Source organism: Staurois parvus, unplaced genomic scaffold (genome assembly GCF_062004578.1).
Source record: "Staurois parvus isolate SC_StPar_1 unplaced genomic scaffold, SC_StPar_1.0 ptg000887l, whole genome shotgun sequence".
In the NCBI taxonomy this organism is placed as follows: domain Eukaryota; kingdom Metazoa; phylum Chordata; class Amphibia; order Anura; family Ranidae; genus Staurois; species Staurois parvus.
The window spans coordinates 943857-963505 of NW_028318683.1; the positions used below are offsets into that span (position 1 = coordinate 943857).

General features: G+C 47.0%; 2 protein-coding genes and 1 long non-coding RNA gene across 3 annotated transcripts in view; 1 reads left to right on the forward strand and 2 right to left on the reverse strand.

Annotated features, from left to right (window-relative positions):
• The window catches only part of LOC149442413 (A.superbus venom factor 1-like), a 476989-nt gene that overhangs the window by 332095 nt on the left and 125245 nt on the right, over window positions 1–19649 (reverse strand). Inside the window, exon 9 of the mRNA XM_089656130.1 lies at window positions 1549–1651. Coding sequence (XP_089512256.1) covers window positions 1549–1651 — 103 coding nt within the window. The remainder of the gene's footprint in view (window positions 1–1548; window positions 1652–19649) is intronic.
• Window positions 1–19649, forward strand: part of LOC149442414 (uncharacterized) — a 167122-nt gene that overhangs the window by 100618 nt on the left and 46855 nt on the right. The gene's annotated exons all lie outside the window — the stretch shown is intronic.
• LOC149442415 (uncharacterized) lies at window positions 6566–9210 on the reverse strand. The gene is made up of 2 exons (XM_089656125.1): window positions 8467–9210; window positions 6566–6685 (listed from the first exon to the last, which is right to left on the reverse strand). The coding sequence occupies exons 1-2, from the start codon at window positions 9208–9210 to the stop codon at window positions 6566–6568; spliced, it is 864 nt and encodes a 287-aa protein (XP_089512251.1).

Consider the following 19649-nt stretch of genomic DNA (forward strand, 5'->3'; position numbering starts at 1 on the left):
CTGCCCGATTGTTATTGACCCGACCTGCCTGACGACGCTTGCATTGTATGTACTGTTATCTGTGGGTGGTTTGGTTCGTTTGCACTGTGTTATATGTTTATTGCACTGCTTTTATGTTTGTATTGTTAGTCTTTAATAAATTATATTGTTTATAACTTATCTGAAGCCTGCGTTTCCCTGCGTCAGTCACATACCTCTGGTCACACCCCGGAGCCCTGACAGTAATAATCAATGCAAATATGATAAAGAGTAGATACATTTATACTATATAGTCTTAGAGATACAACTGGCCCTTTGAGAGCAAGCATAATGCTGATGCAGCCAGAAATGAAACTGAGCTTGACACCCCTGGCATAACTATAATGTATGGAAGTGTAGCACCCTTCCAGTTAGGCAAATTTTGTTTTTGGTCCCACTGTAATGTGAGGGGTGGTGGTTTATTGGTTTTGTCTGTTCAGAATCTCTGGGCTGGGAGTTTGATTGCTTCTCCCTGCCTTTAGAAGACTCTTCCAGAGCATAGAGAGGGAGATTCAAATGACCAAATACATATTTATTATACCCTGGTCAATCCCTGAAAGGAGGCACCCGGAAGGTGGCTGAGGAGGTCATAAAAGCCCTGGGTAGACCGTTCTTTCATCCTCAGGGAGGGTTCCAGCACTCCTGGGGGCACCTGCTGTAAATGCGCCTACGAGGTCAGCTACAAAGGGAATACACTTTGAAGGACACTGTTTCAGAGTCTGAAGGAGGACTACCTGTGGAGACTGGGTGACAGACTGCTCCTTGGACACTGAGTAAGGACCTGATTGGGGACTAGTAGTTGTGCAGAAGCATAAGGCAACCAGTTGCCAAAGATTGCCCAATGGTTTACAGCTATGGGGCCTTAGACATTCTGAGAGAGAAATCTATGCTCTCGTTGCTGTTTCTGATTTTTTATTTGGAGTATCCCATGCCCTAAACCACTCTCCTGTTAAGGTTCTATTGCAATAAATACTAAAAGACACCCCCTTGGATTGAGCTTTAATTTGTCAGTGCTTGGGTGACTGATGGCCTGTGTACCATTTAAGGAGAACCTATCTGTTTCTAGTGGGGATTAGCACTACAAATGATTTTCAAAAAGCACATGAAAAATGCAACTTTCTATACTATTTATTTATTACAGGTAATTAAATAGCAGACAATTCATACAGCACTTTACATACTGTGTATTCACACCATGGAGCATTGTACATATACTCTTTAGTCCAGTTAAAACATGATATTATCCTTAACCTCTCTGGACTACAACCCTACAAACTTTAGGTATTAAGCATGTATTTTCATTAGGACCTGCATGATGGAACAAAAAGACATTACAGTATATTGGATTCTTTATCTTCTACAAAAAAAGTTCATCTTACTAATTTCCTCATTCACCTAACAGTCAGCAAAATACCATGTGAAATAAAATGTTCTGGTGAAATTTTAGTGACCATTCTTTCTGAATAATGAATCAAACATCAAAACGTTTATAAGGATTTTTTTATATCTTTGCATTTAATATAGAAATACCTGAATCTTTTGAAAAGAATCTGTTAGACTCTTGTCAGTTAAATCTTTTTTCACTCCAAACAGTACAAAGGCTGTTCCCTCCACTGGTCTCCCGTGCAGATAACTATAAGAGAGAGAAAATATTTACCACTAGAGCGCATCAATTCATGAAAAAAAAAAATCTCTAAATGTAGAAATATCACAATTTTTACAAAACACACAACCTTCACAGATTCAACACTAGAACATGCACACCTCCTGTACAGATATCACCGATCACCAGAACACAAATGTCTGGTTTAGGTATGTCTCCATGTTATTAATAATGAAGCCATCAAAGAACATCACTGCTCTCAGGCTGATTACTGCACTGTATTTGGTCTAATTCACACCATTTTGCTGCAGTAATACATAAGTTGCTCCGTGTAATACCGTAACACAGGTTATGTGTCCTGCTGCATGGAAATTACATTAAAAAGCAATTAGACTCCAAGGCAACTTTAACTTTATGTGTGCTGCAAAATGTAACATTTTGAAAGGGCTGTTTGGTGCACCACAATTCATGCGAACACTAGACAAGATGTGTGCATTGCAGTGCACTATGTTGTGTTGTGAATGGGTCCTAACCCCTTGAATACTACACAAATCACAAACTGCAGACTGCACCACCACTTACTTTGTTGAGCAGAACTTTATAGTTGATACATTTAAGCCCTGTTTTAGGATGACACATATCGGGAGAGGAGTTTGTTTCCAGCAGGATGTTTGGTGGTCTTGGACAATAAAGTTTTAACCATTGAAAAAAAGTTTTTGTAGTGGCGCCTACAATTTGTGAAATTTTTTATGTTAATGGAGAGGTTAGCAGCCATACATTCTCAGTGCAGCATATCTCCATAAAAATAGTGGTCAATGGAGAAAGTTTTTTAGACCTTTTTGACCAGTTGTTTTCCGTAAGAGGGATGTTGGGAAGTTGCATCATAATGATCTTGAGATCATCAACAAATTCATCTGAAAATAGTTTGTATGCCTGCTATCTCATATTCATGGGCAGTGGTTGAAGGTAGATGCAGTGCTGGATTTAGACCTTGGGGAGCCCAGGACACTTCAGGTTTGGGGGACCCTCAACATAGAAATTAAAATTACTTGGCAAATAAGAAAAGTGAACTGAAATGAATGATAAACCACATTTATTTAAAAAACATTGTTAGGTTCTTAAGAAGACAATAGTCTGATTTTTTTTTTCTAAATTTTTACGTACTGTAAGAATACACATTATGCAGGTAATTTATCATGTACCTGGTGATGGAGGCCAATGGAGAGAGGGCTTCCCTTGTTGCTAAGTTCCGGACTCCTCTGAGAGTGGGACAGCGGGAGTCAGACCCAAAGTTGCACAGGTCGCCTGTAGGAGTGTTGGTTGGTGGTCCACTCAGAAGCACGGGGAAAGGTCTGCAGAATGTAGGAGCCTGTGCATGGTATGCAAGCCTTCCAGGATTTGGATGTTTTACCGGAAGTCAGTTTGAGCCGAGGTCAGGTACCGGGTGGGAGTCAGAGCAGACGTGGCCAGGTGCGATAGCCGAGCTCATACATGGAGGAGTGAGAGAGAGAGTATCCTTTAGCCAAGCCGAGGTCAGATCGGGGGGGGGGGGGGGTAGTAGAGCAGACAAGTCCAAGCCGAGTTGGAATCAGGAAGTTGCAGGTCACAGGAAGCAGGAACAAACCAAGGGGAGCTAGAGATCATCCAGCAACCAGAGGAAATGATGAGTCTCCTTATAAAGGCCGCCTGGCACCAGACTGAGGCTGATGTGTCCTTCTGCAGCCATGTAGAGTATTGGCAGAAACGCCAGAACTCCTGCTGTGGACAGGACCTTGACAGTGCCCCCCCCTAAAGGGCAGCCTCCGGATGCCCACCTGGGCCATCTTTTCAGGATACTTGGAATGAAACTCTTGGAGAAGCCTGGGGGCATGTATATTCCCTTTTGGTATCCCGGAAATTTCTTCAAGTGGGTACCCCTTCCATCTGACCAGGTACTGGATCTGTCTTCCCTGCCTTCTGCAGTCCAGAATTGCTTCAACCTCTTATTCTGTCTCCTCCCCAACTGTTATTGGTGGAGGAGGTGGTTCTACTCTCCCTGGAAAAGGATCAGGAACAGCTGGCTTGAGTAGGGAGACGTGGAAAACTGGGTGGATCTTGTATGATTCCGGAAGAGACAGCTAAAATTCCACTGCATTTATTTCCCTCTTGATCTGGAAAGGGCCAATGTACCTAGGACCTTACGTGACAGGCACGGGAGATATAGATTGGCAGTTGATAGCCAAACCTTGTCTCCAATCTTCAGAGGAGGGTTTCCTCTCCTTTTCCTGTCGTAGTGTTTCTTATAATCAGCCTTGAAATTTCAGTATAGACTCTGAGGACTTTACAGTTGTTCTGTAGCATGGAGAGTCTGTCCTGTACTGTGGGTACCGAGGCTTCGGGAATGGTGTCAGGTATGGAGGAAGGGTGGAATCCATAATTAGCCCAAAATGGCGACTGGTTTGTGGCAGAATGGACTGAGTTATTGTAGGCAAATTTTGCAAATGGGAGTAGAGATGCCCAATCATCCTGAGAAAAGGCAGAGAAGCACCGTAAATATTGCTCCAAAGTCTGGTTCGTTCGCTCCTTTTGTCCATTACTCTGGGGATGGTAGGCGGATGATAAGCAGAGTTCTACCTTCAGGGCTTTGCAGAGGGCTCTCCAGAACCTGGACGTAAACTGCACCCCTCGGTCTGAGACGATGGGCAGACCATGTAACCTGACAATCTCTTTGATGAAGGTTAGTGCAGTCTCTGGTGTGGATGGCATACCCACCATTGGTAAAAAGTGGTCCATCTTGGATAGCCGATCCACTACTACCAGAATGGTAGTAAACTCCTCTGAGGGTGGTAAATCCACAATAAAGTCCATTGCGACCATCTCCCAGGGTCGCTCAGCAATGGGCAGGGGCCTCAGCAACCCCCAGGCCTTGGCTTTGTCTCTCTTGTTCCGTAGACATACTATGCATGACTTCACATAAGCTCTACAGTCATGATTCAGGTTAGGCCACCAGAGGGATCGCTGGATTAGTTCCATTATCTTACAGGCTCCAAAGTGTCCAGCCAGTTGATGGTCATGAAGAGCCCTTAACACTTGAGACCTCACTTCTTGGGGTAAAAGGTTTTTCCCTTGTGCCACAGAAGACCATCCTGCCTTCTACGTGGATTTTGTTCAGGTTCAGGGCATAGTGCAGAGGCCTGCTTGATCAAAGACTTTAGGCTGGGTTGGATCAGCAAGAAATTATGGGCCGACAAAATGGTGTTGGGGGAGAGGGCTCCTCTGGGTCCGGGAACATGCAGGAAAGGGCATTTGCCTTCCCGTTCTTGGATCCTGGGCGGTAGGTTATGTGAAAGTTAAACCTGGGGAAGTATAAAGCCCATCTAGCCTGTCGAGGTCTTAGGCGCTTGGCGAACCTTAGATACTCCAGATTTTTGTGATCCGTGAAAATCATAATTGGGTGGCCAGCTCCTTCCAAGAGACACCTCCATTCCTCGAAGGCTATTTTAATTGCCAACAGTTCCCTATCTCCCACATCGTAGTTCCTCTCGGCTTGGCTGAGTTTTCTGGAACAAAAGGCTATTGGGTGAAGCAGAGCCTTTGGGCCCTGACGCTGGGAGAGCACGGCTCCTGTAGCAACTTCAGATGCGTCTACCTCGAGGATGAAGGGGAGTGTTGGATCTGGATGCTGTAACACAGGAGCTGAGGTGAATTGGTCTTTTAATTGCTCGAACGCTCTTTGAGCTTCCTGGCTCCAGCAAACTCGTGTATGCTGGCGGGTGAGTTGAGTGATTGGGGCAATGATGGTGGAAATGCTCTTAATAAATTTCCGGTAAAAGTTAGCAAAACCCACGAATCTTTGGACCCCTTTCCTGTCTGCAGGTGCAGGCCAATCCAGGACAGAAGGTACTTTCTGAGGGTCCATGGAGATCCCCCCCCCGGTGAAAATTATGAGCCCTAGGAACTGGATGGACTGCTTCTCAAACTCACACTTCTCTGCCTTGGCGTACAAGCCATGCATCCTTAGAGTGTTTAGCACCTTCCTAACGTGATCCCGATGGAGTTCCAGTAAAGTAGAGAAGATTAGGATATCATCCAGGTAGACGATCACGAAAAGGTCTAAGTATTCTCTAAAGATGTCGTTCACAAAATGTTGGAACGTAGCAGGGGCATTACATAGCCCAAACGGCATCACTAAATATTCAAAATGTCCGAAGCGTGTCCTGAAGGCGGTCTTCCACTCATTGCCCTCTCTTATATGGACTAAATTGTAGGACCCCGTAAGTCCAATTTAGTGAAGACTTGGACCGTTTGTAATCTCTGGAATAACTCGGGCACCAGAGGAAGAGGATACTGGTTTTTGATGGTAATTTTATTAAGTTCCCTGTAGTCAATGCATGGTCTAAGAGATCGATCTTTTTTTTCCACAAAAAAGATACCAGCCCCTGCAGGAAAGGAAGAGGGGAGGATGAATCCTTTAGCGAGATTCTCATCTAGATAGTGCCGGAGGGCTTCCAGTTCAAGTTCGGGTAAAGGGAAAATTCACCCAAATGGTATTTCTGCTCCTGGGAGTAACTCAATTGGGCAATCGTAAGGTTGATGAGAAGGCAATGCGTCAGCCTTTTTTTTAATCGAACACATCGAGGAAGTCATGGTAGGTAGAGGGAACGAGTTGACTGGCCTCTGGGGAAGGTTGGACTGAAAAGGCACATGGAAGAATTGGTGGGTGCAGGGGCACCACATTGTTGTAGACAATATTCCGAAGAAAAGATGATTTTCTTCTTGGGCCAATCGATCTGTGGATTGTGGGCTTGCAACCAGGGTATTCCTAGGATGACTGGGAGCATGGGGGATCTGATCACGTCGAAGTGAATAAACTCCTGATGGCCAGAGTCGGTGGTTGCAAGAATAAGAGTGGTCTCCTAAGTAACAGGTCCGGAACTCGGAGTAGTGCCATCCGCAAGTAAGACGTCAAGTCTTTTTCTTAGGCAGAAGAGGGATGTGTAAGTCCTTGGCCAATTGGATGTCTAAGAAACAGCTACAGGCTCCCAAGTCAGCGACTGCCCGCAACTTGACGTCCCTTCCAGCCACCTGCAATGACATGGGGAGAATGACACGGGTGGTTAATGTCCCGGATAGCTGAAGGTACGAAGGATGCGGCTGGCTGGACTTACTTGGGTGCACCGGGATCCCCCTTTGATAACGTGCTCGTCCGCACGAAACGCGTCAGGGTGGAGCCTAGCCGGTGACGTCACGCCGTTCCGTACCTCGTGGAGGCCGGCGGCCATCTTTATATCTGGATACTCTGTGAGTTACTTTGTACATTTCATCTTTAATAAAGAACTATTGGTTGGAACATACTACACTATCAGTGTTTTTTGGGGTGGGCTTCTTGATCAAGCCCCCCCTCTCTCAAGGTGGATACTGCATGAAAGTGCCCTGGGTATAAGCCTGGATTATCTCTGTGGGGTTCTTTGGATGTCGGGAGTCCCCCTGCTGGTTAAGGAGTGACAGAGTGACAGCTTGCCAGATGATCCATATAGGTGCAACCTTTCTGGGACCAGGAGTGGTCTGACAACTCAAATGCGCATTTTATGCGCTTTCTGGTGAGTGCATAATATTAAACACTTCACAGCACGGAGTTCATCACGTCTTGCACAAGTTTATTGGGACTACTGCATATATGCTATGAGGACACTTATAAATCACGACTAAGCACTAGTAGTCCATCACACATTTTTCTTTATGTTTTAGCAGGTTTCTTATTTAGCGCTGCATGTATTATTAACTAGGTCCTGGCCAGCCGCGGCAGAGACGGAACTTGCGCATGCGCACTCGGGGCCGCGGGTGCACGCCTGGCACCAAAGACAGCACAGGTCGTGGTATTTAAATCCGCTCTGCGCTGACACTGATTGCAGTTTGGTCTATCCTGTGTTCCTGCTCCTGTATTCCTTGCTATTTGATCGTTGCTGACCCGGATTGTCCCTGACTGTGCTGTATTCTCTTGCTCTGACCTCTCTCTTGGATGCTCCCCATTGGATCTAATTTTCTGTTACTGACCCAGTGTGTGACTCGACCATTCTCTGCCCGCTGCCTTGTGCCACGCTGCTCCCACGGTTACCGACTCGGCCTGTCTGACCACGCTTCTGCTCATCCATCCGTCCTGCTCGGGCACATCCGCCTCTTCACATCAGGCTCTCATCTTGCAGATACCTCTGGCGGATCCCTCTACCACGGGTAGGTGTACTCAGGGGCCGTGACCTGGTCTCGGTGTCACGATATAAGGTCAGGTTCAGAGACCAGTTGCTACAGCAGTTGTAAGGCTTACCTGAAACCAGCAGGATTGGTACACCAGCGGCCCACCCTGGGAATGACACAGGCTCACCTGAGGTGCGGGGTCTAAGCATCCACCGGTCTTCCCCAGAGCTCCTAATGGTGGAGATGGATTTGGCTGCGTGTGAATGCCAGGTCGCAGATCTCAGGATCACCCCACCAGGGAATAAGTAGGCTGGAAACCAAAAGCGGATCAAACAGTTCAGGGATCAAACAGAAGCGGAGTCAGTCACAAGCCAAGGGTCAGTCACCAATGGTAGTAGATAGGATGAGGCAGAATCGTAGTCAGTAGCAAGCCAAAGGTCGGTAACATAGATGAAGACAGCAGCAGGAACAGTAAGCGGGATATTGGCTGGTAAGGCACAATAATCTGGCAAGGAGGAAGTGCATGGACATGGCTTTTATAAGGAAGTTCATGGGAGGAGCAAGGAGATCAAGGTTCATGAGAAATCAAGTCACAAGGCAGGATTATCCAAGAATTGTCAAGGGAGCTGTCCAGCATTCCAGATAGCTCAGTGAGAAGAGACATTGCCTCCCACTGCAGAAGGACCAGGTTTGATCCCAGGCTCTGACAGTACTCCCCTCCCCACAGGACATCTCCTGGACATCTTAGGACCAGGCTTGTGAGGAAACCTCTGGTGAAATTCTCTTGTCAATCTAGGAGCATGGACGTTTTCCTCAGGCTCCCAAGAATTTTCCTCTTGCCCATATCCTTCCCATTGGACAAGATACTGCAATTTTCCTCTAAACATCCTAGAATCAAGAATCTTCTCTACCACATATTCTTCTTCACCCTGTACCTCAACAGGTGGAGGAGGAGGAAGAATTCTTCCAGAGAAAGGATTTTCATGAAATGGTTTGAAAAGTGATACATGAAACACAGGGTGAATCTTCATACTATCAGGAAGTTTTAAGCGAAAGGTGACTGGGTTGATCTGAGCAGAAATCTGGAAAGGTCCCACAAACTTTTGGCCCAACTTTGCAGCTGGAACATGAACCTTCAGATTTTTGGTAGATAGCCAAACCTTGTCGCCCACATGAAAGGTAGGAACTGATCTGCGATGACGGTCGGCAGCCCTTTTATAATTTTCCTGAGCCTTCCCCAAGGTCTCGATCAACTTCGCCTGAATCTCCTGCAATGTAGTTAATCTGTTGGCAACAGCAGGAATTTGAGTTGGGATAGGGAGATCCGGGATAAAAACTGGATGATACCCCATATTGAGGAAAAAGGGGCTTTGGGAAGTGGAGCTATGTTTAGCATTGTTATAGACAAACTCTGCCATAGGTAGATAATCCACCCAGTCATCCTAAAGATAACTGACAAAGCACCGAAGGTACTGTTCCAAAGTTTGATTGATCCTCTCAGTCTGACCATTAGATTGTGGCTGAAAAGCAGAGGACAGGTTAACGGTTACCCCTAAAGCTGAACAAAAGCTTTTCCAAAATTTTGAAGTAAAGTGTACTCCTCTATCAGATACCACATCATCAGGGATTCCATGTAATTTAAAAACATCTTGAACCATCAACTCCGCAGTTTGTTCAGCAGACAGTACCCCCTTAACCGGTATAAAATGAGCCATTTTAGTAAGGCGGTCGACAACTACCAAGATCGTAGTCATTTCTCTTGAAGGAGGTAATTCAACTATAAAGTCCATAGAAATTGACCCCCAAGGCCTTGATGGAACAGGAAGTGGTTGGAGCAGCCCCAAAGGAGAAGCTCGGGGTGTCTTATGACGTGCGCATGTCAAACAAGAGGCCACGTAGCTTTTGATATCTTTCTTATAACAAGGCCACCAGAAGGAACCAGAAGATCCTCTGTTTTTGACATCCCAAAGTGTCCCGCCAGTTTGGAGTCATGCACTAATTTGAGGACTTCCACCCGAGCCGACTCAGGTACATAGAGACGATGCTCTAGAGTCCAAAATCCATTCTTGTACTCAAGGTTAATGTCTCTAGAAGGATCACTGAGAAGTGGGTCATTCTCATACCCCTCTTTGAGAAGACTCAAGAATGTCTTTGCACTTGTGTCCCCTAGAAAGTTCTTTTGAGTTAGGATTGAACATTCGGAATTACCCTCCTGGGGAGGCTCAGATAGCATCCTTGATAAGGCATCGGCCTTACCATTCCTCGATCCAGGTCGATATGAAATGATAAAATTGAATCTAGAATTAATCAGTGAGAACAGTTACAGGGTGATTAGCCCCTCCTAGCAGATGCCTCCATTCCGAAAAAGGCTTCATTAATTGCCAGTAGCTCTTTATTCCCAATGTCATAATTTCTTTCGGCTGGTGACATCAAACGGGAAAAATAGGCACAAGGATGAAGCTGCATCTTTTCATCACTTCGTTGAGACAGGATCACTCCCACGGCAGAATTGGAAGCATCTACTTCCACTATAAAGAGTAGTTCAGGATCGGGATGTACCAAGATTGGTGCGGAAGTGAAAAGAGTTTTCAGCTTTTCAAATGCAGCTTGTGCCTCAGAGGTCCACACGAAGGGTACCCCTTTCTTTGTAAGTTGTGTGATTGGAGCTATCACTCTAGAGAAGTTTCTTATAAATTTTCTGTAGAAGTTGGCAAACCCGACAAACCGTTGAATTTCCTTAACATTTCTGGGTGCTGACCAATCTACCACTGCTTTGACCTTCTCGGGGTCCATGCTCACTCCCTCCGGAGAAATGATATAGCCTAAGAAGTGGATCTGGGTTTGTTCAAACTCACATTTCTCCAATTTAATGTAAAGTCTATTTTTCCTTAATCTTTCGAAAACTGTGCAAACGTTTGCGGTGCTCTTCCCAATTATCAGAAAAGATAAGGATATCTTCCAGATAGGCAATTACAAATTGGTCCAACAGATCACGAAAGACATCATTGATAAAATGTTGAAATGTTGCAGGGGCGTTGCAGAGTCCAAACGGCATCACCAAGGATTCAAAATGCCTATACCTGGTTCTGAAGGCAGTCTTCCATTCGTCTCCTTGACGAATGCGGTCAAGGTTATATGCCCCTCGTAGATCAAGCTTGGTAAAGATCTTAGCAGAACGAAGTCTTTCCAACATTTCCAAGATTAAGGGTAATGGATAGCGGTTTTTAATAGTGATTTTATTCATGTCTCGGTAGTCAATGCATGGACGCAAGGTGGAGTCTTTTTTAATGAAGAACAGGGCTGCCCCCGCAGGAGAAGTTGAGTATCTAATAAAGCCTTTACCCAAATTATCATCGATCCACTCCCTGAGTACTTTTAGTTCGGGTTATGACAAATTGAACAGGCAGCCAAAAGGTATTTCTGCCCCTGGGAGAAGCTCAATGGGGCAATCATATGGGCGAAGAGGGGGCAATTTATCTGCATTTTTCTTGTCACAGACATCCCGGAACTCATGGTAATGTGGGGGCAAATTGTCATATGACTGGATAGCCACTATATCACTTAGCGCCTCCTTGGTTGGTGACGGACTTGGTTGGCAAGGTTTTTTGCAATATTTTTTACAGTGGGAGGACGTAAAATCTATAGTTCGTGCTCCCCAGTTAATGGCAGGATTGTGAGTGGAGAACCAAGGAATGCCCAGGATGATGGGAAACTTGGGTGACGTAATCAGCTGAAAGCTGATGGTCTCACAATGGTCAGCTTCAAACAACAGAACCAGGGGAACCGTTTTATGGGTAACAGGTCCTGAAGATAAGGGTGACCCATCAACTGTCTCCATATCAATAGGGGTAAATGTATCTCTTGCTTGAATATTATTGCTGTTGGAAAACTCTATATCCATAAAGTTCCCCCCCGCCCCGGAGTCCAGCATAGCTGAGCAGGAGATTTCACGGCCCTCAAATACAAGTTTAATAGGGATAACAAAGTGAGAAAGTAGTGAGTTCACTTTCTCTTCAGGAATCAGTGGGGAGACAGACTGGCTTATGGAGTTTATGTGTTCAGGCTCAATCACATCAGTCACAGCAATAGTTCTTTTAACCTTGTTAGGAGAATTGCATAATGACCAGAATCCCCACAATAAAGACATAAGTTCTCTGAACGTCTTCTCTTTCTCCTGGATGGAATAGGATCTCTTGATCGCATCAACCTGCATAGGCTCAGGAGTGTTAGAACCCAGAGAGACCCTTGAATCCTGCTGAACAAATGGACTAGCAGAGAGATGCATGCCCCTATTACCGCCAAACATTTCCAACCTCTCCTTCCTGTAAGCCTTTGATCAATTCGGATACACAATTGGATACATTCCTCAAGATCATTAGGAATATCTACTCTGGCAAGCTCATCCTTTACCTGTTCAGAAAGCCCTTGGCGGAACTGGCTCTTTTGTGCTACAGGGTTCCAAGTGGTATCTGCCATCCAACTTCTGAATTCGGCTGTATATTCAGTGACCGAGCGTCTACCCTGCCACAGACTATGCAATTTTGCTTCGGCAGTAGCACAACGGTTGGGATCATCAAAAACCTGATTCATTGCGGTCAAAAAGGTATCAAAATTATTCAGAATGCTATGGTTCTGCTCTATATAAGGGGAGGCCCAAGCTAGAGCTTCCCCAGTCAGAAGCCCAATAATAAACATCTTTTCGCTGTCTGATCTCTGCAGCAGACACAGCTTTCAACACATGCCTTATCCTGAGGAGGGAAGCCTTCACCTAGAGGGAGCCTTCACCTGGTTAATTAATCCTGAGGAGGCCTGATGAGTCCAGCAGATCATAGCTTGATGACACCTGTTCCGGAGAGAGAACGACATCTGCAGAGTCTAATACATACATGTGCATTGCCTATGCGCTGTCCGTGAGTGCTCATTTCTGCCATTTCTTCCGGATTCTGTATGGTTGTGTCTACTATATCATTATATCGATCAAAATATCTTATAAACATTTGATATCGAATTTTCATGATCAAACTTTTTAGCTCGAACTTTCTGCTTATCGATTTTTAGCGCTGCACTTTATATATTTATTTAGACATGAGGCAGTTGTGATCTCCTCTAGTGCTATTAGATGCTTATTTTTTATGAATTTTTATGAGCGCTCACTTTATTATATACAATAATAAACATTACCTTCTTTTTCTCTGAAGGAAACGCAGCAGGGTACATTTGGAAATATACACAACATTGATTAAGGAAACCCCTGTAGTGGTGGCGGTCTCTATTAAACTTAGATGGTTGGGCCTGGGGCATATGTGAACTAGTATCATCTCGGTTCAGCAGTTGTCTCTGTAGAGACTGAATCTCTTCCTGTTGCGTTTCTACTATACCTTGCAGTTCAGAAAATTTCTCTTCGTAGGTAACACCAAACTCTTGCAGCTCTGAAATTTGCTGCCTGACAGGAGCCATGGCATTTGCTATAGTGGCCTCCATGTTTTGGGCCAGATTATTCTGTCATGATATAAGGTCAGGTTCAGAGACCAGTTGATACATCAGTTGTAAGGCTTACCTGAAACCAGCAGGATTGGTACACCAGCAGGATTGGTACAAACGGCCATGACAGAGCCTGGAAGAGGACCATCCCCCCCCTAGAGGACATATGCCAGCTCTGATCCAGGCAGTCAAGACACTACAAGATGGATACACACATCGGGAGAACCGCATTCAGAAGCTAGCCACACCTGCCACCACTTACCAGAGTCCGGCTACCCTGGCTCCATCCGGGGAATCTCCAGGACCATCCACTGGAGCTGTAGCCATGCTGCCTACTCCAGAACCCCATGTTCCATTGCCGGAACGTTTCCGCGGGGACCGAGCACGATTCAGGGCCTTCCGGAATGTGTCTCTACTTTACTTTAATCTGCAGCCACGCACAATTTCAGTTAAGGTGGGATATCCCTGCTCCAGGATAAGCCCCAGGACTGGGCTTACCAACTGATGGAGAACCACGATTCCCACCTGGAGAGGGTAACAGATTTCTTCGATGCAATGGCCGTGTTGTATGATGACCCGCAGCAGGCAGTCTCCGCAGAAACGGCCCTGTACCCCCTCAGACAAGGCTGCCGGGCAGCGGAGGAATATGCGTCAGAATTTAGACGGTGAATGGGGGATACCCGGTGGAACGACACTGCCTTACACCACCAGTTCCGCATAGGGCTTTCCGAGGCTCTTAAGGACGAGTTAGCTCAGGTAGGCCTCCTCGATTCTTTGGAGAACCTCATTACTTTGGCCATTCAGATAGTCCGCAGACTGCGGCAACGCAGATTAGAGAGGACCAGCCAGGGTCAGAGAGCAACATGGGTACCCCCTCGGGGCTCAGTCCAACCTTTGCTCGGAGGAAACCGGATCTCAGAGCCTGAGGATACCCCTGAACCCATGCAGCTGCGACTGGCTCGGCCATCATTATCGGCCGAAGAACGCCAGAGGAGGCGGTCCAAGAATCTATGCCTGTACTGTGGAGAAGCCGGTCATATGGTGCGTTCCTGCCCGGTGAAAATGAGTAAGTCTGCCTCTATTTTTTCTTCTGTATCTGCTGAAAGTCTCAACCAGTCCAGTTATTTAGCCATACCTGTTTCCTTTCAGCTCCCAGGAAGAACCGTGTCGGTGACGGCAATATTTGATTCCGGAGCATGCAGTTGCTTTGTGAATTTAGACTTTGCCAATCAACAGAAAATTCCCCTCCAGACTAAGGAACGAGGTCTTAACATATTTTTGGCCGACAGGTCACGTATCAAGTCGGGGTTAGTGGACCGGGAGACTCCTCCTATCTGCGCTACAGTAGCTGGCCATCATCGGGAGTTCCTCCGACTGGACGCTATAGCCTCCCCTCTTTTCCCAGTCATTCTGGTGCTTCCTTGGTTGCGGGCCCATAAGCCCCGGATTGATTGGGAGACCGGGTCCATTCAGTTCCAATCCCCGTATTGTCAGGAACACTGCCACACTTCGGGCCCCACGGCTTCCCAATTCCTCCTATGCACGGACGTAGATTCCAACCTAATTCAGGCCATCCCTCCGGCCTACCACAATTTTCTGGACGTCTTCAGCAAACGGGGGGCAGACGTCCTCCCTCCACACCGAACATATGACTGTCCCATTGACCTCCTACCCGGTTCTGAGATTCCGTTCGGTCGGATTTTCCCCCTGTCTGAACTAGAATTAGGGGTCCTCAAACAGTACATCGATGAGAACCTCCAAAAGGGGTTCATTCGCCCCTCCACGTCACCAGGGCCGGAATCTTTTTTGTTGAGAAAAAAGATAAGTCCCTACAGCCCTGCATTGATTATCATGATTTAAACAAGATCACGAGAAACAAAATCGCTACCCACTGCCCCTGGTCCCAAAACTCTTTCAGAGACTGAAATCAGCAGCGATCTTTAAAAAAATAGTTTTAAGAGGTGCATACAATCTGGTCCGCATAAGGGAGGGGGATGAGTGGAAAACGGCGTTTCGTACTCGATTCGGCCATTTCGAGTATTTGGTCATGCCATTCGGACTCTCCAATGCTCCGGCCACGTTACAACACTTCATCAATTATGTATTTCGAGATTATCTTGATGTTTTCGTGGTCATCTATTTGGATGACATTTTAATCTTCTCTTCTTCACTCGAAGCTCATAGGGGTCATGTGACAAGTGTATTAGAGCGATTACACCAACACGGACTGTACGCCAAAGCTGACAAGTGCAGCTTCGAGCAGCACAGTATTGCGTTCCTGGGGCTGATCATCTCCACCACGGGGTTCGCAATGGATCCACAGAAAGTCTCGGCAATTTTGGATCGGCCAGTACCCACGGATAAGAGCGTACAACGCTTTATTGGTTTTGCAAATTTTTATAGAAAGTTTATCAGGAACTTCTCTGGTCTGGTTTCCCCCATTACCTAGTTGACCAAACAGGGAGTACTTTTCAAATGGACGCCCGAGGCTCAAGCAGCATTTGAAACTCTGAAGACGCTATTCACCACCACTCCTATTCTCAGTCATCCTGATTCCTCTCTGCCTTATGTCTTGGAAGTTGATGGTTCAGAAAACGCAGTAGGAGGCCGTCCTGTCCCAGAGAAAGGGCACCAAGGAGCTCCCGCACCCAGTGGCGTTCTTCTTGAGGAAACTTACACCGGCAGAAAGGAACTATGATATTGGAGATCGGGAACTTTTGGCAATAAAAACCGCACTAGAGGAGTGGAGATACCTGCTGGAAGGAGCCACGCATCCAATTCTGATCTTCACCGATCACTTAGAGTATTTGAGAACGGCAAAACATTTGAGACCACGCCAAGCGAGATGGGCACTCTTTTTCTCCCCGTTCTCCTTCCACTTCACGTACAGGCCAGGGTCCAAGAACACAAAGCCCGACATCCTTTCACGCATGTTTGAAGACCCTGAGGAGGTCCCTAAGCCTGACACTATCTTGTCCTCAAGGAACTTTCTTGCTCTCCAGATGGTGCTGCAGGATGCATCCGTGGGAATGTCAAACCCACCTGGGGTGTCCCTCCAGAACAAGGGAGGGCTCTTATGGAAGGAAGGCCTAATCGCGGAGCAAGGCCTGGGGTTTGCTACGCCCACTGCCTATACCTGATCGACCGTGGCAAATTATTGCAATAGACTTTATAGTCGAACTTCCTCCGTCTCAGGGCCACACCGCGATCTTTGTAATTGTGGATCGCCTGTTGAAAATGGCCCACTTCTTACCTCTGAAGAATACGCCATCGGCTCTGGAAACCGCACAAATCTTTATAAGAGAAGTGGTAAGACTGCATGGAGTTCCTGAAGACATCGTCTCAGACCGAGGAGTCCACTTTACCTCGAAGGTCTGGAAGGCGTTATGTGAAGAATTAGGAATCAGATTGTCCCTCTCTTCTGCTTACCACCCACAGACAAATGGGCAGACAGAGAGAACAAACCAAACGTTGGAGCAATATTTGAGATGCTACACGTCCTTCCTGCAGGACGATTGGCTGGCACTCTTGCCACTGGCAGAATTTGCCTATAACAGCACGAATCATTCAGCTACGGGGAAATCCCCATTTCTTGCGAACTATGGGTTCCATCCCACATTTCTGCCTGATTTAATTGCCGAAAGCTCAGTTCCTGCCACTCAAAGCACACTAAATTTTTTTTCTGCCAACAACACGGTACTTCAGGAAGCCATTGCAAAAGCTCAAGAGGACAACAAAAAGACCTTTGACAGGAAGAGAAGAGGAGAACTAGTGTTGCAACCTGGGGATCAGGTCTCGCTGGCAACAACGAATTTGAAGATGTCTTGCCTGTCAAAGAAACTGGGGCCGAAGTTTGTGGGTCCAATCCGGGTGAAGCGAATGATCAACAAGGTGGCATATGAACTTATTCTTCCAGAAACTTTTAAAATCCACCCAGTTTTCCATGTGTCACTACTGAAGCCAGCTACGCCAGACCCCTTCCCGGATCAGGAGTCCAGACCTCCAGAAGCAATAACCATGGGTGAACAAGAAGAATTTGAGGTGGAAGCAATTCTGAATTGCCAGAAAAGGGGGGCCAGACACAGTTCCTGATCAAATGGGAGGGTTATGGCCCTGAGGAGAACTCATGGTAACCAGGCCAAAATGCTCATGCCCCCAGGCTTGTCTGGGAATTTTATCGTAGCCACTAGAGATGAGCGAATTATTCAAAAATTCGGTTCGGCTGATTCGCCGAATTCGCCGCATAAATTCGCTTCGAGCCGAATATATTCGCTGCGAATTTAACTTATAAAAAGGGTGTTTCTAGGCTTCAGAGAGCCTTTATATTAGTGCAGAACACTGTACCTTTAATTTAAATGCCCTTGGAGTCTGCTGGGGAAGAGAAATAATACTGTCAGTCAGTATGACATGCAGATGAGTGCCGTCGATCTTAGAATCACCGCAAACTTCACTCATTTGGGCAGTCACGGGGCCAAAACCAGAGTGTGGAGCCACAGTGTGGCGGTGGAGGCAGCAGCAATGGGAGGCCATACAGCACCCTATGACAAAATGGAACCCACCAGCAGTGTGAGGAGACCTGAAAGTGGCACATGGCAGAGTGTGGCGATGGAGACAGCAGCAATGGGAGGCCGTACAGGGACCCATGACACACTCTGGACCTGGCAGCAGCATGAGGAGGCGTTACAGGGGCCCATGACAGATTACGGGCCTGGCAGCAGTATGAGGAGTCGGTACGGGGGCCCATGGCAGATTACGGGCCTGGCAGCAGCATGAGGAGGCGGTACAGGGGCCCATGGCAGAGTGGCGGAGCGTAAGCAGCTAAAATTGAAGGCCATACAGAGGCCTATGTTAAAAAGTCCCCCCAGCAGCAGCGTGGGGAGACGACTATCAAGAGTCCAATGGCAGAGTGGCGGAGCAGAAGCAGCTTCAATTGAAGGCCATACACAGGCCTAGGTTTAAAAGTCCCTCACAGTTAATTCCAATAACGAACTCTACTCCTCCGTGCAATCTACTTACGAGACCCTGGGCAGGTCTGGGTCCAATTTGTGGTAGAGACTGGTTTTGTTCAGCCATGCTTGAGCGAGTAATAACAGGTCTGTGCTGCCCTTTGGTGTCTGGCTTAATGCGCACAACACTGAACGTCCAGGCGTTTGTCAACGATTTGCCGTTAAGTGATGCAAACCCGCTGAACCACGTTCATGAGGAGCCGGTACAGGGGGCCATGAATCAGTATGGACCTGGCAGCAGCGTGAGCAGACGACAGAGGCACATGGCGCAGGGTGGCGGTGTAGGCAGCATTATTCTGAAGCCATACACAGGCCTAGGTTAAAAAGCGGAAGCCGTCAGCAGCGTGAGCAGACGACAGAGACACATGGCGCAGGGTGGCGGTGGATGCAGCAGTATTCGGAAGCCAAACACAGGCCTCGGTTAAAAAGCGGAAGCCGTCAGCAGCGTGAGCAGACGACAGAGGCACATGGCGCAGGGTGGCGGTGGAGGCAGCAGCAATGGAAGGCCATACAGCACCCTATCACAAAATGGAACCCACCAACAGTGTAAGGAGACCTGAAAGTGGCACATGGCAGAGTCTGGCGATGAAGTCAGCAGCAATGGGAGGCCGTACAGGGACCCATGACACACTCTGGACCTGGCAGCAGCAAGAGGAGGCGGTACAGGGGCCCATGGCAGAGTGGCGAAGCGTAAGCAGCTTAAATTGAAGGCCATACAGAGGCCTATGTTAAAAAGTCCCCCCAGCAGCAGTGTGGGGAGACGACTATCAAGAGTCCAATGGCTGAGTGGCGATCCGGGAAGTCAGCGTTGTGATTGCAGATGCAATGCAGAAATTCTACGAAGTAATGCCGTGGGTGCGAAGAAGATCATATACCGTCGTACTTCCATCCATAAGACGGAACAACCTGCGAACGGGGAGCTTTATTGCCCTGACCCGCTGAGCAGCTTCTGGGATACCCAAGAGTTTGGCTTCTGTGGGGAATATGGTTGAAAACTGAAACTTAAAGGCATGTTGACGGAAGGGCACCAGTGTCAGTGCTCCGGAGGGAATATAGCTTCAAAGCTGACACTTAAAGGTATATCAACGGGCAGAGACCACAGGAAGTGGAGCTTGCGTCTTAAATCGACTGAATGTGGCAGACGTGAAACGTCTACGGGCCGTATATGAAACTTTCTGCTTCACAACCACTATTGTACGTTCAAAGAGTTAGATCCATTTACACGCCGGGTGGCGGTAATATTTTTTGGGTGATTAGTGCATTCCAAGTGACATAAACGTACAGTTTCCAGCCAACGGCAAGCTGCAATTGACCGATTGTGCTAAATAAACTGACTTTCTGCTTCACAACCACTATTGTACGTTCAAAGA